The 23,445-nt window shown below is 38.7% G+C and overlaps 1 protein-coding gene across 1 annotated transcript in view; it reads right to left on the bottom strand.

Annotated features, from left to right (window-relative positions):
* RAB3C (RAB3C, member RAS oncogene family) overlaps window positions 1-23,445 on the bottom strand; it is a 143,054-nt gene that overhangs the window by 19,454 nt on the left and 100,155 nt on the right. Inside the window, exon 4 of the mRNA XM_080573442.1 lies at window positions 2,239-2,363. Coding sequence (XP_080429568.1) covers window positions 2,239-2,363 — 125 coding nt within the window. The remainder of the gene's footprint in view (window positions 1-2,238; window positions 2,364-23,445) is intronic.

The raw sequence follows: 23,445 nt of genomic DNA, 5'->3' as shown, positions 1-23,445 counted from the left end.
GATTTCAGAAATGATTGCAAATGTACAGAAAACATCCGAACATTTGTGTGTGCAGTTTGAGTACAGTGAATACTGGACCACAGATACAATATATCCCGCACAATACCATGATGTTCTGCCTTTGAGATAGTCACAGGACATGTATCTGAGAACAGAAAACCTCAGAGTAGATCGAGATGGGAATACAGCATAATCTGCTTCCATGAAAAGTGAATTCTATATCCCAGGAGTTAGAGTTTGCTTTAAATCCTGAAACAAGAGTTTTGATATCTATCTCATTACTTTTTTTTTTTTTTCTTTCCCTGGCATTGTTTATTACAGCTGAGTATTCTTGACTGTATACCATGCAAACTTCCTTCTCGTCTTGCTAAATTCATGACCTTGGGGATTGCTTGTCAACTCAGTGCATTAATCTTTCTATAGAGAAATGCTTTGAGGATTAGCAATTCAGATTAGTTATGTGACTTTAAATAAATCTTCAAATTCGACATTGCAGACTTACAGTGTCAGACATTTTAGTGCCTGGTCAAAATTTCGGGTAAAATATACAGATACAATTTTTATATCTCTTTCACCATTGAACATACTTTCCTAGAGCCTATTAAAATGAATAAATAAAAAAATGAATAAATATTAGAAATGTTCACAAAGTGAAGAACAGATATATACATATCTGAAATACATACAGCGTGACAGGTATTTCTGCAAAGAAAGGTACCACCTGTTAACGTAGCATGCTATGGCAACCTTTTTGATTTTACTGCAAACAGTTAAAACTGTTTAAAAACTCAGTTAAAAACTGAGTTCTTCACAAATGTCAGCATTTTGTCTTGACTTGCTTATCCTGCTGTTAAATCTTTTCTGCCACCTTTCAAGGACTAATTTATGGTAATTTTTAAAGGATATTTATGAGGTGTGCTTTTTCTCAGATGCTTACTTAGACGGACAAGATAGGAAGGTTTGTCGTTCTGATGAAATTATTTGCCAGGACAAACAATTGTAGAACTAGGAAAAATATTTTTAAAAAATGAGGTCAGCAAGCTATGAAAATACATGTTTAAAATAAACAGCATGGGATTACAGTCAAAAAGGTGAAACATCACCTTCTTTTGCTGGCTCCTATGCAAGCATTCTTAAAATACCCTCTCCCCAAAATACCATATAAAAATAGTAATTAGGAGATCTGAGTTACGCACATCATTCACAAGAAGCTACCCTGTGCCTTTACCACAGTCAGTTTTAAAAATAACAATAATAATAATAACCCAGTGCCCACTACACCATGGAAATTAGCCTCCAGTGATTCCAGGTTTTAATTTGCACAACGGTTGGGCATGCTTAGCAAATCAGCAGAGAGATTAGCAAATTCAGAGAAAAAATGGGCTGGGTAGTACTGTTGTGATGCTGTGGAGCTTTTCCATTGCAGTATGGCCAGTGTCACCCCCAAACATTTCATAGTATGAAAGAGTATCACTGCTGGACAGAAACAGGAAAAACAGAGGTTTTCACAGCTCTGTAAATTTCTGCGGGGACAATATTTGCCTGCTAGAGGGAGGCTCCATGAAATAGAAGTTCATCTTATTTACACACCTGTGTAACATACCTGTTCAGTAAGTGAAGTGACAGCACTGGGAGTTGGATATTGGTGTCTTTCTGTTTTGGATTATTGGCAGTGGAAATCGCAGCCCATATCTTCAAGTTTTTGAAATTCTAGCTCACATTTTGAACAAAATTTCTCCTCTCTCCTTTTTCTTCTAGTTTATTTTTGTTTGTTTATTTTGTTTTATTTATTTTTCCTTCACTAGAACATATCTGCCTATGGTTGTAACTACCTAAAGATATTATATATATACACAGACACATATAGAATCTTTCTCTGTTTACCTCAAAGTCCATAACATACTTCCTATCTAAAAAGCAGCGTAAGAAATGTTGTATTAGATACATCTAAGCCTCTGAGCCAGCACTGGTCTTGTGGATGCTTTTAGAAGACACGTCACAGCTCTGCATAAGTTCATCTACAGACACATATCCGTTCTAATGATGCTAAAGTTTTAATGATATCAACATGGATGGTTTAAACTTCAGTCTACAGAAACAAAAAGGAAGCATTGTATGGCTGTATTTCTTTACAGTGAGTGTCTCATGAACATTTCATTACAAGTAGCAATTAATGAGATTAGTTCATGCATTCTTACAAGCAATCATACAGCTTTTGTTTTTTTTTTTTTTTCTTACCAAGTTGCTCTGCTAAATGTTTGCCTCTCTCGGTGAAGATTACTCGCTCATCCTCCATGTCACACTTGTTACCAACCAAAATAACCTGGGCATTATCCCAAGAGTATGTTTTGATTTGAGTTGACCTTAAAAGAAAGACAGAGAAAAATGGAAGTCAAAGCACAGCAAATTCCCCTTAAATCATTTTCACACAGAATTGTAACACAGCAAACAAAGACAACAGTGATTTTGACATCTAGGGCAACGTGATTCTGTTTAATTTTGGATTTCAAAGAAACTAAGGATTATCTTCAAGAATTATTGTTACAAGGGTAATGTCAGCATAGGTTTTACTTTTGCTTGTTAAACCAAAACAATCTTTCAGCATTTGCTCCTGCCATCAACATTCTTCCTACATTTTTAGAAACAATCTGTGACACTTTCTCCCACACAATTAAAAAAAGTATTTTCATGTTCTAATGCAAACGTTATCATCTAAAACCAGAGCTTTGAAACAAAATCAACAGCTTATTCATATCTTATCTTTCACCTTTTAAAATTAGGATCTAAATTTATCAGCAAAACTGCAAAGCCGTTCTGTCTCCCTTCTGTTGTTTCTCTCCAGCACGTTCCACTACAGCTCTTTGATCTACCAGGAAGACAGCAACATTTATTTTGTACATTAAGCCATGGTCAGAGGCTGAGAATGAACTTTAGTTTTCCTTCCATTTAAATTATTCAAGCCCTAGTCTTGACTACAGCTGTATAGCAGTATTCTAGGCCTTGAAACACTATGAGGACGTTGAGTGCTGATGGTGAAAGAGCTCACCCTACAAAGCTCTCTTCTGCAATTTGAATGTGATACACCAAAGGGCAGCTTAGGAGCATGCTCGTAGCACCTCTCTACATAGTACTCTGCTAGTACTTGGGCCTGCTCTGTAGGAAGAAAAATTCCACGCCCTGGCTCCAGGCTCAGCCTAGAAGGATGCTGCTGTCAGCATCTTCCAACAGAGAGAAGAATCTGCCCTTGAATGTAGCACAAAGTGCAATAAGCTTACTCTAAGCACTTACCCTTTGCCTTTGCCTTGACTATGTATGCCTGGCTTTAGGCTCTGACTCAAGTGCTTGGTAGGATGCTATTATCTCTTCTCTCCCTTTATGGCCAATGGAGAGAGAAGATGTGGAGCATCTCTCTCTACTTGGGCAATACAGGGTACTTAGGAAAACTGCACTGGAATAGGAAACAGCCTGCTTAACTACACATGTGGGATACTTGTTCTGTACCAGAGCTCTCGGTCTCCTTAAGAGAAGATTTAATAGCTTTAAAAATCTGTTTCCTAACCATTTTGGAAAATGACACATGTGGGTGATAGGTTCACTACTGCCCCCCTCTCGTAACACATAACAATTTATCTCTACATAGTCACGGCAGAATGCTTCATTCACAAAAAAGACCATGGTGTAGTCTGACATCATGAAAGAGAATATGGATCATATCTTCCCAGCTGTCTTTTCTTATCATGAGACCAGAGAGATGGACATAGGCAAGAGCTACTTCAGGCCATCTTCATACACCTGGGTCTAGTGCCAATGCCCTTATGGCATGAGTCAAAGCAGCCTGCTGCAGCTCACCTTTAAGCTGCATGTGATGGGTCTACTGTGCAGGGCATGGGAATTTTAAAAGGAAGGATCACACTGACTTTAGGGCTGTTCTGCTTCGCCAGAATGATCAAAAAGAAGCTGAATATACCCTGCTCTTTCTTTTAAGATATGAACACTGTGCTATTTTAAATCTGTTAAAAATTACAGTAATTTGAGTAAGCTATCATAGGATACTGTGACCAAAGCAGAGGTCAGACTTCCCTTTATACTTACATTTCACTAAAGATATAATTTCTCAGAAAAAGGGCACCATGAGTCTGTTTTGGCAGGAAGGTACTTATGGAACCATGCTGAGTTCTTTGGAAAATCATGGTTAAGCAAAAGAGGATTATTATTATTTTTTTAATGAGAGTTACATTTGTCACCATAGTAACTTTGCAAATACTAGTAACTCAGATTCCAGAGGCTGTCAATCCACTAAGGACTCAATATCTTAGATTTGATCCGTTATTAGTTGGTGACAATTCCTACCCCTTATGACAGCAGGAAATTAAAGTAGTTTCAAAAGAAAAGGTACAAAGTATTAAATTTCAATGAAAGAATTAACTGCATATTCTACAATATTTTCATATTTTCTCTGCCTGTTCTTTTCAGGAGGGAGGCTGAGAGAGTGGCGTGGTGGAGCTTAGCTGCCCATAATTGTGAAACCACCACGTTTGCACAGGTGAAATATAAGAAATTGATGAATGAAGAAATATTGTTACACCAGTGTAAACAAAATTCATTCCGCCTTGTTTTGCAGACTTCTGTTCCATGTAGCCTTACCTGAATTTCTTTGATAAAGAATGTAAGACCCTTCATTTTACTGCAGCTAACAGTGATTTTTCATTCTATGAATTGTATCTATGATCCTGTGCATTCAAATGCTCCTCATTACCAAAGCCACTTATTTTGTTCTCAGACTTTTACATCTGGTTTGCTAATGTATCATCTTCTAGTTGTAGGGATTTTTAACCAACAAGAGAAGAGATCTTGTCCTTGATAATCACTCAAAATGCTTATGTTTTGTGAAAGACTCTGTAGTGCTAGGATACATCTGACTGACTGCATAAATCAGACAAGTACATCCCCACTAAATCCTACATCAGTAGGAGTGTGGATTCAAAGAGTACAATAGGCTTATCATGGTTATGTTTTCTTTTAGACTTACATTTCCACTAATGGCTTCTATAGATTTTTTTGCCCACAGTTCTCCACAAAAGCCAACATGCAGGTCATTTAAAAAAGAGATTTTGCTGTTCCATAAATATATGGCCTTTCAAGTGACCGAAGCTTCTGATTAATCCAAAACATTGTCCTTGTAAAGAACTTTAGCCTCAGGAAGACTGATGATATGAAAAGACATGGTTGGTGTTTGCAGTAAGCTGAATACAGCAGTTCTTCAGTCTGACTGCCCTGGTGTATGTCAACAGTAATTCACCCTGTAAATCTTTCACATTCTAGTAGTATGGTAGGCAGGCAATCTGCAACATGCTTGAATTTTTATAATGTATAGACACTAAAGGAGCAGATTAATACAGGAGTTCAATGATCCATTACTTTCAGTGATCAACGCAAGACTCATTCTCCCTGTACTGTGATTCTGCCATAATCCCTGTCAGAAAAGAGCACTTGCTGAATGTTAACTAAAGCAAAGCTATTTTCTCATCTTAAAACAGCACTGTGTTTTGCAGTAATAGTTCAAAGTACTGTAAAGTTACATCAATAAATCTCTGAAAGAGTTTTGGATTATTATGGGAGAGGTCTGTCAAAGATCAGATGGAAGCTTTTTGTTTTGTTTGATGGACTGAAGTACTGTGTGAAAAAAAAATGTTCGAAGGGCAGTTTTTCAATCCTAATTTGTTTCAAATAAAGCCTAAAGAAATGGCTACTCACACTGGCCTATGTCCATTTGCACAATTCTTCAGTACTGGCACTGTCCTGCTCCTAGGAATTGCTTTATAATAATCCTTAGATCACATTATATTTTTTTCTGAAAATATTGCTTATTCAGTCAATAGATTATAACAGGATTCTGTAATGCTGCTACTTCTGTCATTTACTGAAGGAGTGAATATAAGCAGTGTTTCCTAGACAAAGCTGTCCATTGTTACCTCATTTTTCATGAGCACACAGGTTTTGAAGTGAATATTACCATGTTTAAAATAGTAAACACAGTTATAGACTCAAGACACTATTATCATGCACAACCCCCTCCAAGTCTGCCAAAAAATGTATTAAATGTCACTTCTAGCTGTAACCAAGCATAGTGAAATGTGCCTTCATGACAGAGCTGAACCAGTATGTAAAAGGTCTATGTTGTAGCACTTTATCTTTTGGAAAAAAATCAGATATGAGCTCAATGGCCTATGTCTATTTTCAGGTTAGACACTGCTTGAGCTCTGCAAAATAACCAACTAAATAACGAACTTGGTAGGGAGACTGAAACCAGCCACAGAAGAACTAAACTAAACTAAACTAAACTAAAAGCAGGAAACCAGTGTATTCCTGCGTCTCTTAACATACAAGAGCTTCAAATAATTGTTCCTGTAGCTGTGTGTGTGTATGCAGGCAGCATACAGGGCGTATTTGCACAGGATGATGGAGTGAGGTTCAGAAATACCCACCCCCAGCTATCTGCATAGCTGCGATGCTGGAAGGCAGGCTTGCTAGCAGAGAGCAGCGCGGGAGCACCGCTGTGATGTTACAGTTCTAAGAGGCTGACCTGTTCATGTTAAATTATGTGATAAGAGCTCATCTGCACATTCACAAAGTAGCACAGACAGACAACGGCAAGTTAGGGAAGCCAAATCGTATCCTGGCCTTAGCTGCTCCCAGGTCTATCACAAGAGCCATCAGCCTGTCAAATGTCCATACACACAAGCCCAGAGGAGGACAGGGGCACAAAACAGGTGGGAACCCAAACTAAGGACTCAGAAGGAGGGACACCAGGTCTGGGCCCTTCCCAGGGCTGTCCAGGAGGTTCTATGGTCCAGACCTGAAAGCCATCACTATGGGTGAACACTGGAGTACCTTTTGGACTCGGTGAGGTTACTGTCCAGGGGTTACAGTACACATGATGGGATGCAGAGGATGAGCATTTCAGGATTGCATAGAACATTATAGCATGTTGAGAGGAGGAATCGAAGGCAGGAAAAGGGAACGATGAAAGTGATTTGGGTTGGAACAAGTGTGGGAAAATACAAGGGTAAGAGCAAAAATTAGGTCAGTGATGTGCAAAGAGCTGGCTGTTTGGTACACTTGTCTGGTGATGCCACAGCAAACAGTGAGTGGAGGTGTGTGAGGGATTGCATGAACACTGGCAAAGTTTAAGCCAGCCTAGCTGGTGAGTAGGTGAAGTGGCCTGTGAGCAAGGACGGATCCCTAAGGGCAAGAGCAAGGGGAGTTGGCTACTGGTGCCTAGGGGAGTCCTGGACAGCTGTGTGTGTGCCTCTGTGTACATCAGATGTTTTGTACCCACAGCTGCAGTGGGGCTGTGGCATCAGAGGCTTTTATGTCTGGTTTCCAGCAACTAGGGAGACCAGGAACTAGGAGCAGCTGCTGAGCAGTCTGAGTGTCAGTGCCCCACCATATGTGTGGATCCACACCATACACATGTGTATATATATTTGTATACATATACATATTCTTGCTAGTGGATGTCCATCCTGCTCTGCCAGGGAGGGTAACAGGATGAGCCTATTGGTGCTGTTTGTGTTCATGTGAATGCTCTGCATGTCCGTCTGTGAGTCTGTGTGATCAGCCATGTGTGTGTATATATATATATATATATACATACACATATATATATGGGATATACACGTGCTCTGTATGCATGTGCCTGCTGGAAAGGCATCTTCAGCCACACTGCCAGTTGGAGCTGGGGCATGGAGCTGCAGCAGCCTCGTCTCTCTGGGGCTGCCATGCCCTGTGATATATTTTTCCCTAACAGTTCAGACTTAGCTCAGCTACACCTGGGTAACACTGCATTGTACAATGCAAAAACTGCTACAGGACCTAAACCTGTCACTTGTTGTACTTCATGTTGATACATTTCAGGTTGTATCCACTGATTTGTATACTGCAGGATTCACTCTGAATATTATCTCCAAAGGATAACTTTTTAATAACTTTCAAATGTCCAGAACAAACATTAATCTATCTCAGAAGAGTCTCTAGTATATTCTTACCCACAGACAGCAAGGATGACAAAAAAACATACTAGATAAAGATATGTTCATATAGTAAGTATATCTCTCAAGAATATGAGCTTTTAGAGCCAGTTGTAATCCACACTACTGTTTGGACCCAGAGACCTCCAAGGACACATACAATCCCTACAGGAGCTAACTTCTATGAGTTTTTTAGATGAATTATGTAGTAAACCACATACACTGACAGCAGAGAATCAACTTAATGAAAATACTGACTATGTATAATATTTATTCCAGCAAGTTCAGAGAACACGTTGTAATTCTGATGTTCTGTTTTCAGAAAGAAGTTTGCAATTAATTGGAGTGCACAATCCTGCCAGGAAAAAAAAAAAAAAAAAAAAAAAAGCAAAACTCCTACCAAAACATTTTTAATTTTTGAAGCTACTGTCTTGTTTATTTCACTGGTTGATCCTAAAAGCTCTCCCATCTCTGTCTCCAACATGATTCTTCCAAAGCTCATTAGCTAAATTAAATTATCAGTGGCTGCAGGATAGTGATGGGACCTGGAGTGGAGTCAAGGTTATCTGTTCTAAAACTTTCTCAGTTTGTTTAAGTATTTGGTGAGGTAGAATGTCAGAGAAGCAGCTATGATTTTGGAGGTGTGTCCAAAAGCACACGGTGTCCATAATTAAACTCCTGTCCTTTATTTGCGGATGAGCATGTTGAATGCCTGGCCACCTCTGGGCAGGAAGGCTGGCTCTCCTTTTTCCTTTTGTAACTGAGGCAATGGAGAATATCGTTCTCCCCTTCCTCTAGTCCCCTTCCTGTGATGTGGGAAGGTATGGAACAGCTCCTTCCCCCCTCATCACAGACTGGGATGGTAAGGGGAAGCTCTGCCATTCCCATCTTGCCAGGGGATGGGATCATCACATCAGGAGCCCTTTCCCACTCTCATTGTTTGGGAGCTCTGTCACTCTCCCCATTAAATCTGTCTTTTCCACAGGGTGAGCCTGAGGTCTCCCTCATACTACCAAATGTCTTCTACACTTCAGTATGCACCATATGTTCCACTCCTTTCCCATAGCCTCATATATTTCTCCTAAAACCTATTATTCCCAGCAAACCTGATAGGTTATGTCCCTCAGAAAAGCCCCTGTACCCTGAAGATTTTCCGTCTCTGCTCTCTATCCCACTCACCTTGGGGACATGATGGAGATGGGTCTTGTATAGGATTGTTCTATACATTAAATGAATGCAAGGCTCAGTCTCGGTGGCCATGTGGAAGCTGGCGCTGTACCAACTGCTCTGCACTTGGCACTCAGACCCTGCTGCAAGGAGGGCGGGGAGAGAGGGAGCCTCAGGCCTTCCATCCATAACCCACTGTTAGCATGAGATGAACCATACAAAATATACAAAACTCCCAGAATAAAAAACAAAACAAAACAAAACAAAAACCTTCTGATTGGGATTTTGAAAAAAGAGCTAGTGTAAACATTTAAAGCACTCTGAGCAAAAAGAAACAAACAAGCAAACAAACAAACAAGACAGAAGAGTCCTGGAATAACCTCAGGCTTTTGAGTGCTCATTTGAATAATAGACTCTTTATGGCCATGATTACTGGCATAGTAGGAATATGCAAGCAATAATTAGAAATAACTTTAGTAAAATTGAAAAGAAGATACCAACTTTACCAGATCTTAGACGAACTGTTGAGGAGCTGGGATAATACACAGCCCCAAGAACCAGACCAGAAATAGCTTTGAGAAACAGCTCAGGATCTTTCCTCTTTCAGTTACTGATGAGCAAGTTGTGGGTATCTGCAAACTTTAAACTATTTCTACACATTTCATCATTCTGGTGTGATAGAGCTGAAGGCCATAAAAGCTTAGTGATTATGGTTAATGCCAATTCCTTTACCTCTTGCCTTCATGAACTCCTTCATAATTATTGAAGCAACTAATGAAAATCAAGAAAAGCAATCAATATAGAAATTAATTATCAATATAGAAAGCTGACATAGATGAACCTGTGATTGTAATGGGGGAATTGTGCAGAGGTATGCCCTTCTCATAAGGATTCAAAACTAGCAGGTGTCCTAGCATCACCACTTTTAATCAGAGTACATGACAAGCATACTGATTTTGAGATGTTTCAGTCATGGCACCATCACCTCCTCACTGCAAGTGCTTATGGTTAGCATACAATAGAGAAGAAGCTAAGGTGTCAGAGCAACATAGGAGTATTGAACATGGATGGAGGGGCAAAAGGGGGAACAAAAAAAAAAAACCAACAAAAAAAACAAAACAATACTTCCATCCTGAGTACCACAAAACAGTAAGTAAAAGAAACTGGGGAGAAGTGAATGTAATAGGAAAACCGGAATATACCAACCTCTCTACTCTTGCAACAGACCTGGATACATGAATATTGGCCAGGACTGACTGTGTTTGGTGTTTCAGTTATTATTTACACAATATTATGTCTTCTTTCTGGATTGAAATGAATTTAAAAAAATGCCTTACAATTGTGAAATAAGCCAATATTCGAATAAACCAGAATACCAATGATTTGTCACTTCTGACAGGTTTTATCTTCCTTGTGCAGTCTAGGAGTGCAGACCTTGCAATGAAAGGCTACACATTTAACCTTCCCTTGAAAGAAGATAAATCGATGATGCAGAAGCTGTGTGACAGGTATGACACTAATGAATATCGGGTTCATTTTCAGTCAGCAGACTAGTCAAAATGAGCATTGTACAGAGCATCACAGGTTTGCAGTGTTGCAGTAGGAGGGTCTACTTTAAGCAAAATAAATTCAGCTTTGCCAGTGAACAAACCACAAAAGTTAACCTAACAAAAAACTCCACTACAAATTTCTAAAGCCATAACTTCATTTAGAAAACCACATGCCACATTTCAATTTTGTCAGGTCATAAAGAAAATCAAAATGAATCCAGTTATTTTAATTTATTATTTTTATAATACTATGCAAGGAAGTGTGACATATTTTGCAAAAAGTTTAGCTACTCAGAAAAAAATGAACAAAGACATCAAGAGAGAATAGCTAAAGATGTAAAAACTAATTTTCTCTGTGTTTATGATATTTACTCGTATGAAATTTTTGTAGTGACAATCCACTACCCCGTATGGAAGAAGTATATGCTTCCTCAATAATATCCACTCTTGGGAATGCCCCAGGTCTGCTTTTAATAAAACGCAATAAGAACTGACATGTTATTGATAACAAGATAATTCTGTGTAGTGCCTGAGATGGGAGATAAGCATCAACAAGATTCATCAATCAGAATTTCCTTTCGTTCTAATCAACCATTACTATCTGTTCTTACCTTACCCACGGAAGTGCCTTCCCATCCAGATTCCTCTTCTGAGTACTTTATTGAATTATATTTCATTTTTAATGTAATATACAAATAATATTCTTAATAGTCCTTGAATTAGCTTTCATTCCTTTTCCATACAGTGTTGTTTCAAATAATAATATTAGGTGTCTGTGGTCAGAAAAAGATTCATTTTTGACACTAAAATGCAAGTCCACAGGATAATGGTATATGATATCAAATTAATATGTTGTAGGTAAAATATGTTCATGTTCAAAAGCTGTAATTCTTTTGTAGTCACTTTACAAGGACCAACCCTGCAGGGCATGCTTAATCTGTGTGAATCAGGTTGTAGATGTCCTTTGTTTTTGCATGATCTCTCCATCCTGCTTTGTTCCCACTGTTAAATACACCTTGAAACTGCTTTACAACACCAGTGTAGCAGGAGTCCAATTATGTACTTGCCGCATAAATAAATAAACAGTGTTAGAAGTTAGTACTGCACTCTGTATCCTTCATTTCCAGTAACTCCTGGCCTTTTCTTTAGAAGAAAAGCCCACCAGCTGAGATGTTTTCCTATTTATATAGCCAAAAACTGGCATGTAAAAAGCTGACAGTAAGCCTAAGAACATCCTTAGGTGGAGTATGGTCCCAAAATACAGTATGTTACCCTGATGTTTTACACCCTGGAGGCTTTTGATCTTGGAGTCAGATGACAGAGTACTTGTATAGAAGCTTCTGACATAGTCCTGGGCAAGACGGACTTTGGCTGAAGGTGTGCAGAATTAATAAAAGACAATAATTTTTCTACCCTGTCAAAGCCAAGCGAGTTTCATTCATTTTCTGACGTGTGATATATACTTCTCTTACAGGCTTTCTGTTTGGAAAAGTTGAGCAGATGCTTACATAGACAGCAGAGAAAAGACAATATGTACTGTGTTAGGCAATAAGAGGAGAGAGATCTTCCAATCTACTTCCTATATTGTGTCATGACAAAACAGTATTAAATACATTTCAATATTTAGTTCTTATTCACAGGAGCAAAAAGTTCTCTTCTACAAGGTTTACTTATGAGCAGACCAACTAGTACAACACATTTTTCACAGTGGGACACAATAACGATACATGTTAATGAAGAGTTTTTAAGTCATGGATAATGCTGCAAGCTGTGCCATACTGTGGGAAGTGATTTAGTAACTCACCACACAGACAAAAGGCTGTACATTTTAATTTTCTCCCCACTGAGAAACCCATGGTTAAATTATCATCCTTCAAAGCTAGTACTACACATGCACAGTGCACACAATCATCAAAGATTAAGGCTTGAAAGGAGATGAAAAAAAAGTATTTTCAGGGAAAATAATATTCATGGAAACAATAAAAGGCAAAATACAGTTTCCAGTCACACATCTTCTGACTGTCCCGAAGGTTTCATGTTCCAGATGCTTCCAAATAAATGATCCTGTTAATCACCAATTTATGTTGATTGCACAGGCTGTCGCTGGAACTCTGAGTAATGACCCTAATCAATACAGCTGATCCTTACTCTTATATTTGAAAAACATAGCTGTGAGGTAAAGGAGGACTGAAGACATTTACTAAAGCAACTACAGTGTCTGCTTGAGTATATTACACTTATAAGAAAATGAACAATTTGCTGTCACTTTAATTTTTTTATTATTTTTTTTGCTTGCCATTTTGTGTCCATGTATATATATATATATACATATATTGGGAAACAGATAAAGACACATATGTATGTGTTCTCACATTTTCTGTTTTTCTTTCTTGCAGGGACATGCTTTTGATATTTTAGAGAGAGAAGGAGAGAAGCGATACTGAAACTGAGCAAGTCCTCCTGGTCCTACATGACTGGATCTAATACTTTCCTCCTCACAGCATCAACAACTGTTCCCATAACCCCAGATGGCACTACCCTTACAAAGCCTCTTTTGCTTTTGGAGTTATTTTTTAGCCTCCCACCTCCAGCCCCACAGAGCACCAGCACAATGATAGTGTTTTGGAGGTAGCAATTTTTTTTTTTTTTTTTTTAAGTTCTCTCAGTTTGTAATACCAGTTCTCTCAGTTTGTAATCAATAGTCCTGTAGCTTTAACTTAGCAGGGTCAGTGGGATGACTTATTTTTCCTTTCTCCTCTTTCTCTTTTAAATAGGAAGTCCAGATTCATACTGGCAACATATATGACAATTATCTAGCAACAAGCAATCCCTACTTTAGGTAACGTCTCGTTCTCTGGAGTTCTGCATTGACTCTGACTTTTTACTGTCAGATCTTCAAGAAATTTGATGTGTATTTGTAGCCATTTATCCCTTTTTGTCTTCTTTGCCAGCAATGCCTTCCAAATTTCTCTCACTTCTCAAACTCACTACTTTTGATTTTATTTCCTCAGTTGCTTTAGCTTTCTTTTTCTCAAAATAAAGAAATTCTTCTATTGCTTCTCTTATATCTGATCTTGTTAGATCATTTTGCCTTATTTTTCTTATTCAGTGTTTTGCATAACCTCTTTCACGAGAACTCAGTCTTACATGTACATACATTATGTTCTGAAATCCCGTTGTACATTTTTTAACAAAGGGATTAAAAAAATAAACCAGACCTAATTTAAATCACTAAAAAAAGGTAATGGGAGAAACCTGGGATAAAATATTGTGGACTATCCTTGTTAAAGATCCATCCAACATGCAAGTCATATGTCAGGTGTACCATATGAGTTATTTGACTTCTTGTTGATGAGATAGACTGACCTGTTTTACTAAAACATAAAGAATATTTGACCTTTAAAATGCTACATTTTACACCAGAATTGGTATAAATCCTATCAACATTTTGTATTTAAGGTTATTTAGCTTGTTATCTCCTGGAGGCAGACCTAAGGAAACATTCGGAGCTATATGGGAGGCCTGAAGGCTCAAAACTGGGATGCCACCATTGTGTCCTTGCAACATTGCCTGTTGGGAAGCAACTTCCCTGTGAGGCTGTATGCTTGCAAGCACAAAAGACCTGAGGTCTGAAATTTTGAGTCATTATGGCCTAGTTTTCATTTGAACACTTGAGCTTTTGCCTTTTCTCAGAGATACCTGAAAGTGGATTGACAAAATGGCAGCTACCTTAATACAGCTATTAAATGATACCAGTTAATCAGACAAATATTAGTTATATGATTGTACCTCTTTTTTTTTTTTTTTTGAGGCCCTACAGGTAAGTTTACAACTACTCCAGGCACACTTTGCTTTTGGGATTCTGCTGTTCAAAACTCTTTTTGTAAGGGCTGCCAGGAGAAAAAGACAACTGTAGCAAACATTTGTCTACAGCCTGCCTGGCACAGGGTGGCAGGACTGTCCTGCTGACTTACCCTGCCAGCAAGTAAACTGCAGGTTTATTTCTGCTGAGTCACAATCTGATGAGAGGCATTAGACTTTAGATTTTGTTCCTAGGATAAGAAGTTAAGCAAGGAAGTTAAAAAACAAAACGAAAAACTAACAACAACAACAAAAATGCCTGTGTTTAGCTTTCATACACTGGATTTTTGTTATCTATCGCAGTCCTTAAGAAGCAAAAATGCACTGCTTGTCCCCGACCCCAGAAGCCAGAGCCAAAAAGAAGTCCTGAATATGGTGGAAGATGTTGGCAACATATGCAAGTGTGAAATTTGGAGATGAGAACTAAACTTTCCAAAAGTTTGAAAATTGAACACAGTAGCATTTCAATATAATAGTTTAAACTGCCTCCTAGGGATCATGTTGAATACTAAATTAAAGTTTATCTCACTGTGTCTCCATGAACACTTAAAAACATATTGCTTAAACCATGCTAGGTAACACATTTTAAGGTTACAGCTTCTTTCCTATGATGAAAACTAACTGTAATGTTGTCTTATTGACACTTTTATCATTGACTCCCACCGCTAGAGAACCCCTCAGGGGACATAACTGTGTATCAAACAGGTCTTTGGGTAGACAGGAATCTTAGGACAGAAGGCTTAGAAAGGCTAGTGTCACAAAGTGGGAAGCTCAGCAGTGAAATTGTTCTGTATCCCCAGTGTGGTAGAGAATTACGAGACATAAGATTCCCGAAATAATGTACTAGAAAAATCAAGAGAATAAAATATTTCCTATGTACTGTTCCAGAAACAAAAGCCTAACGTTACAAACCAGTATGGGTGAATGAATAAGTTGGACAGTGGAATTTCATAAGGCATGAAGTACTGGAAATGACTGCACTTTACAGGAAAGTATTTCCAGCGGGGACTACACCAAGAAAATGTATTTTGCTGTTATACGCTGCCAACCCTGATCATATAGCAAAACAAAACAAAACAGGAAAACTTTTGCCAGTATAACCACATCTCTATTAAAAATTTCTCTTGGCAGAGTGAGATAAGTTGAGTCACAACTCCTTACAGCTGTGACAAATATGGGCTGGCAGAGATCTTTTTGGGTGCAAGTCATTTGGTCTACTGTAGACAATTACTTTAGAATAAGATGACTAATGAGCTAAAAGTGACTGTTTTTTTGCCGTTGACTAAAAGGGATCCTCATGCATTTAATTTGGATATGGATGTCTGCAATATATCAGCTAAATTTATTCTGAGGAGTCTCACCCACGGCTTTGGATGTTGTCAAGGCCCCTAAGGTTACAGAACTCACTAACAGACTGTAAGATTTGTCTACACAATAACAGTAACAGGTGAAGGCTTCCCATGCACCTCTACTTCACAGACGTAAACTTGCAAACGCCTCCAAGCAGACTTATCTCACACCAAAGAAAGATTTCTGCAGAGCTGTAACACTCAGGAGATAGTTTAGCTAACGAACTTAAGTGAACTTCATTGGTATGAAACATTTCTAGCCAAGGCTGATTCCATAAAGCATGTTTGCTATCTGCAACTCATGAAGGAAAAACAGAAGACTTAACTTGTGCCAGACCATGGGAACAGCTGAGTACAATTGTGAGTGTACTGCAGAACTGCAAAAGGGTTAGAGTCTGGGGCAAGATGGCACCACATCCCACTGTCCAGCTTCCTTTTCCCCTTCCCTGTAGAGTCCCCACCATCTGATCTCTTTCTCAAAAAGAGCAGAGGGACTCTCCTCTTTCATCTCTGTTGTGGACAGAGTATTATTTTCCTTGTATTCATCCCTATGGTTTCAGTATAAACTAAGCATCCTCAGGACAGGTGATAAAAAAATGTGTTTCATCCTGCTTCTTGCAACGGCAGGGCAACCTGTTATCTTCTTTAGGTATCTGGACAAGCTTGATGTGGACCTGAAGAATTATGAGGAGGTTTGGGCATGTTTACCAGATGAGAAAAGCCAATGTGATTGTCTTTGTATGTGAAGAAATCCCATGGACATCATCCCAACCCTGGACAGAGTTTCAGGCCCAGCTTTGCCTGTTCCTTACCGTTATAAATGTGTAAAGACCCTAGTCTGGAACTAGAAAGATGTTAGGTGCAGGGACCTGCATTTCCCACAGTGCAGGTGCTGATAGGGATTCAGATGTAATTAAGGAAATCGGGATTCTGTGGATCGCTCACAATCATTAAGAAATCCTTGTAAGAATGCTAAGTGATGCAGCAATTAGCTCTGCAGGAATCATTTGACTACATATGTCAAGAAAGAGCTGTTAAATAAGCACTAAACACATGCAAATGTAAGCATTTGTATTCAAAGGAAGGCAAGCTCTCTTATCCTTTTTTCTGCAAACTCAAGAACTAACCTAACTGCCACAGATATGGAGGGGAAAAATTAATAATAATAATAATCTTATTTCTTTCCTTACGTTTACTTTGCCTGTACCAGGTCATCGACGACTACTCAAAATGGAATGACTCTACCCATTGTTTTGGAAGCTTTGATTTGTTATGCAAAGTCTCAGCATTCATTATCCCAGAATTCATTATTTTCTTAAAAAGAGAAAACTTCAGCCATTTTGTTTGTTAAAACTCCTAACAATACGAGGTAAAAGCAATGCAACTGTTTGCACATGCAGGGAACCTGAAGTTCAAGTGCTTCTAGCAGTCTCAGTCTGAGTTGCATCTAGTTCTGCTGGATGTAACTCAGGTATATCAGAATCTCCACATGGAAGAGAAGTCCTCATCTGACCATTTATCTGTGAGTGATGCTGCACTGGACTGTGATGGCATTTGGGGAATAACCACACATTTTTGTACTCTGATCAGCAGAGCTAAGCAAGGCTAAAAGAGAAGATTGATGTATCTGAATTACCTGATGGTATTAACCACCATGTTCCACAACAAAGAGACCTTGATGGGATGGAAATCTAGGAAAGATCCTAGATTTCACTAACGCTAAATTCTATATAGCAACACTGTGATGTATATAGCATGTGATATATAGCAACACTGTGATGACTGTGATGTTTTTGTTTTTCACAGCTGAACTGAAGGTTGCAAGAAAACTGGCTTTCTTTAAACTTACCTTTGTCATCATCTCATGGGTCTAGAGCAAGAAATCTCTGGGCATAAAACCCTTACCTCTCGGAAACTTCAGATAATATTCATTGTCTCCTTAGCAGTGTGTGCTGCTCTGAGATCATTAAATCCTATAGATATAAGAACTTCAGGTAGTGTCAAAAAAAAAAAAATATATATATATATATATAAGTGGTTGGTTTCTAGCTCTTCAAGTCTGAATGTTGACATCCGTTTTCAAGATTTGCCCAGGACAGCTGAAAGATCATCTCAAGATTGCCATCTAACATGAAGACTTTAATGATAGCTGTGCTCACAGACATGAGGCATTGCCTATAACTAGGGTTTTATATCGTAGATTATGGACTTCCAGATTGGGGAACTGCCAGTGGTACCCATCAAATGCTAAAGAGAATGTCAATGAAATTCTATTGGCAGAAAAGAAGAAGAAATTTCAAACAAGTTGTTTAGTCTCATCAGAGACTGTGTTCTGCCACGCAACTACACTTCCGCACACTTTCGGGGGGTGTGGGTACACAGAGCCCCCTGGAGAGCATGCATTCTTCCAGAAGAATGGGCCTTGTCCTTGGACCTAGTGCTTCCCATAGCAATCCCATGACTTCCAGGGGAGCATCTGTAGCTTCAGTCTTCCACACAGAAGCAGAGAAGAGAATTTGGGCAACAAGGTTTGAATCTGCATTGCCCTTTCTGATTCTTCACAGCAGCACTGAATAGATTAATAATTTGGTAAACAGATTTTAACTTCTACCCCCTGGACATCTGGCAGGGGAAGGACTTAGAATGGAAAAGAGGATGTGGCTCAGAAAGAAATAATGAGATATCTGAAACCAGTCCAGTAAAGTGGAGTATGCATGAACAGATGTTAAGGGGTAATCAAGTACCTCTTCTAACATTTGTGACAGGTATTCTCAGAAGGCTGAAGTACAACATTGGCCTTAATCAATTTAGGTAAGGTAAATCAGATTAAAAAAAAAAAAAAAAGAGGACCACAGAAAATGACACAAAAGGTACTATTAATTTGCTGTAAACTGTACATTACATATTTCCACATCAGCAGGGGTGAGTGAGCAAGTCTGAGAGAAAAACAGAAACATTCCTAATGTTACTAAAGGCCAGAAAAAAATGTTCTATTTTTCATTAATGTGATTGCTAAATTAGAAAATCTTTCCTTCCTCTGATCAGTGGTGCCTTAAAGGTTTTCCTAGATCTTTATGAATCACATTAGAAAACCCTCTTTGGATTCTAAACAATGGCTGCTTAAACAGAAATCTAATGAATACTCAGTGTTAAACAAAAAGAAATTCCTAAACACAAAAGACACCTATCAATGATATAAATCCTTAATATAATCAAAATTCAGTTTGCTGATTCACTTCCCACCTATGCAGAGCAAAAATAAATATTGAAAAGCAGGATAAATTAACAACGTGCTCTCGGTCAGCATGAAAAGGACTCAAATATAAACAACTCACCTGAGGAGAAGAGAGCTATGAGAGGTTGGAAGCTGCTACAGCACACACCGAGAAGGAGTTGGGCCTATAGCATGCAGAAGCAACGTGCACAAAGCCATCTTTGGCTGCTCTCGGAGGAGAGGCAGGGGTGCTGCAGGAAGATGCCACAGAATCCTTATATGGAAAGGAGACAGCGTGGAGCAGCATGCAAAGCAGGGCGAATTAAATGTGCTGATTAAACGAACAGCTTGCTTTTTGTACTTCAGCGAAGTTCAAAGCCTTCCGTCCGACCACTTTAAGCATACCTAGCAATCTAATAAACGGCTTGCATTGTAAAACCCTCATGCAGGGAAACAGTAGGTAATGCAAAATTGATCTCTTCATCTGCCTCCGTTACTCACCTTTGTTCAGGCTTTTAAAAAGAACACATAATACTTTTTGATGCAGGTAAAAACACTAAAGGTAGGGGGAAGGGAGAGATCCTCCACTCCACGTGCGAAGAAGCTGAGGACAATGCCCTCTATCCTGACCCTCGAAAGAGGAGCCAAACGTGATCCCCCAAAATTACACTGCAGGCATGCTGAAAACTCATTCCTTGTGCACAGGTCTTTAGCTAAAGAATTTGTGGTGAAATGGTTTGTGTTGTCTGCCCTGTTAAGTGTGTGTCTCTAAGCAGCAGGACACCTGGGCTCAAATCCTGGTTGTAACAGAGTCTTACAGCTGACTCCACATCCTCAGCAGGGAGTAAGGCAGCACAGGTGGCCCCGACAATTCACTGAGAAGAGCAGGAGATCTGTGCTTCTCTGATTCTAATACCTTCAATTAGAAGGGACAAAGGAAAAGCAAACACACCAGAACATGAATTTTAATTCCTCTGAATGAGGACAAGAGGCAGAAGCATTTTTACTTGTAATACTGATACATGAATCACTGACATATGCTTACTGTAGCATCCTACCAGGTTTTTGTTTTGATTATTTTTGTTTTTAGCAGTCTATTTTGTGCTGTAGCACTTTAAAGCTGATGACAATGACTTTCAGGGAAAGGACATCTAAAATTTGGAGTCATGCCATCCTAAGCATTGAATTCAGGTGCCGAGTTCTACTAAACTGGTTGCTCAAGAGCCTCAGGATGGATTTATGAGTCTCTTTGTAGACTGGTAATTGAAAGAGTCACGGAATGGTTAGTGCTATGCTCTGCTTGACCATTCCCAAGTACACTGAATGGGTGCAAACTCCAAACTGTTCTTCTTTCTGAGCTTGCCCACAAGCCGTGAGAAAAACTGCAAACCTCTCATTTACAGTGCCTCCTAAGAATCTCTAGCAGAAATGGAAGAAAGCTGCTGTTCTTGCTCTGATATCCAAGATTGCTACTTCCGGTTAGAATATTTCTGTACAAAACACCTCACGTTTCCCATAGTTCCTCATGCCACCAAACCTCACGTCTGCTTTACTGGTAGCTCCAACTGTATGGCCAAATTGTCACATTTCTTTTTAGCAGTAACTTTCACACATTCTCCTAAGCTGTCCTTTATTTAAAAAAAAAAAAAAAAAAGGCAGCCTGATGTTATCCCCCTTTATACATCTTCTTAAAAACAACCCGTGTAGAGATATCTCTTTAACGAGAGCCAGCTGGGGTGCTGTGAATGAAGTTATTACGCTAATTCTCACTGTTTTACTGGTATTCTGTGTTTCTTTGTGTTACATTTTATCTTCATTCTTTCTGCATCTTCTCATGCTTTACTCTTTCTTGGTCATGGATTTATTTATTTATTTTTTATATTCATGCACAGTGTTTAACACAATTGTATGTAACCTTCCGGCTTGACAATAAAGGAGAGAGCTGCAGACACTGAAGGAAAAGCTCAAGGAATAGGCCAGACATCAGGCTAGAGAAAAGCACACGGATTCACAATACAGTGCTGGTTTGTAGCTGTCTCACTCTTGGAGCCAGAGCAGAGCAAAGAGAGGAAACAAAAACCAGAACTAGGTGAAGGAGGAAGACATAAAGATTTTACGGACCAATATGTATGAAAACCTATGGCTCCTGTTTGTTTTTACTGGATTTGGGGAAACAGGACGCTGAATGCGTGTTTGTAAATGAAGATGATTAAATTATATCTGAATAATACAATTTCTCCATCGCAAAGAAACAGCTGTGCTAAATTCTGACTAACAGCTAAGTGGTCAAGGGCAAAACGAGAATGGTATTAAAAGAGCAATGCCTTTAGATGTAAAGTTACTCCTAATTATTGGTCTAACGACAGAATGATGTAGGGTGCTTTACAGGCATCACGAAATACAAGTCCACCCCCCCATCTTCTCCCCAGCCCAACACACACACACTGCATAGCATTCTTAGGCTTTGGCAATAGAATAAAAACAGAATATAAACTCTTGATGTTTATTGTACTTTCAAGGATGCTATGCATAATTCTACGAGGTCAAAGTGAATAACATTTCCTTTGCACATAAATTATTAACGCAAAATTGTACTCTCCTCAAGTGCTCTGAAGTTTTCTGTAAAGCTTAGAAATTGTTTTTCTCATGGGGTGAACCAGCTGATTGTCAGAATTTATTTGGCCTAAATAAATATTAAAAAATATATTTATATTTATTCTGAGAAGACCATAAGGAAGAGGATTTTGACAAAAGAACTCCCAGTTGCCTCTCCACTCTTTCTGCTGGAGTTTTAGTCTAGCACACAAAACATGGTGTTCCTCAGATATTTACATCAACAGCAACATATAAGCTTATCTGATGATGAATTATGGCTCTAGGCTGTGAGCTGGTTAATAGGTCAGTACGTTTTGTTCTGCTAAGTTGTGTATAGCATCAATGATATAGAGGAAGAGCAGCCACAGGTAGGTGGGAAAAGGAACTAACATCTCAAGATACTGCAGCTGTTTTTCTAGTTAAAACAAGTAGAGAACTATTGTACAGAACAAGCAGTAAAATGTAGTAAAGGAACTGGTTAAGGGACACAAGAGGGGAAAACTCAACATTTAATTTAGTGGAAAGAGTCACAATGTCTCCAATTTTTGTGGATTGGTAAAAATATTAACATTCTGAAAAACAAGGTAAAAAGATAACACATAGACATGTCATTTAGGATGGTCTGGAGTAAAGGGATCTAAATGCTAAAATGAATGGACATAGTCATGGCTGGTAAAATTTAGTGTTGATAAATTTAAAATGTTCACATTAGAAGGGAAAATCTGAACTACTCATCTTTTCTAATGAATTCTAAATTAACTACAATCACTTAGGAAAAATTTCAAATGTCATTGCAAGCCACTTAATGAAAACTGGTGCTTCATGTACAACAACAGTATAACAATCAAGCAAAATGTTGGGTGAATGCACAACGTGAGAGAAAAGAATTCTAAGAAGCTCCCCTCCTGCCCAAGGTGGTTAGCCAAATTTAGGGTTTTGTAGGCAGGGTTCTTCTTAGTATTTTTTTTCTTTCTTTCTTTGTTTTTTAATTTTTGTAGGAGAGAATCACTCATATCTTTGATGCTGTTCTCTCACATCCGAAATATGAACTCAAAGCTGAGGTCACAACAGAAATTAGATGGGAGACAATCATTTTTTCTTGTAGTTCTCAAACCTCATAAAACCAGCTTAATGCCCTTGAACAAAGAATTCCTTGCATCCTTTCTGAGAAGTATTTTTTTTTCTTTTTTCTTTTTGGGTTTTGGCTGTTTCTAGGCTCCACCTTACCTAACCTGAGATAGAATCACAGAATCATAGAATCATTTAGGTTGGAAAAGACCTCTAAGGCCATCTGGTCCAATCTTTAATCTAGCACTGCCAAGTCCAACATTAAACCATGTCACCATGCTCTACATCTACATATTTTTTGAAGACCTCCAGGGATGGTGACTCAACTACTTGCCTGGGCAGCCTGTTCCAACGTTTCACAATCCTTTCAATGAAGAAAGATAATTCTTCTGAAGAGAGATGCAGTGTAAATGCAATCTCTGCTGACTCAGTCACTGGAGAGAGAAAGGTATTTTCAGGGCACAAATCACACCACCCATTGTAGATATTGTAGATATCTGTATTAGGATGAGACAAATAATTCAGCATAACTGCCCAGTTCTTTGCGCTGGCAGTAAAGTGAGCCTACAGTAGCTAGCACTGGGCAAATGCTGACATCTTGTCAGATGAAT

Source organism: Anser brachyrhynchus (genome assembly GCF_964034855.1).
Source record: "Anser brachyrhynchus genome assembly, chromosome: Z".
Taxonomy (NCBI): domain Eukaryota; kingdom Metazoa; phylum Chordata; class Aves; order Anseriformes; family Anatidae; genus Anser; species Anser brachyrhynchus.
This window is presented reverse-complemented; position numbering and strand designations above follow the sequence as displayed.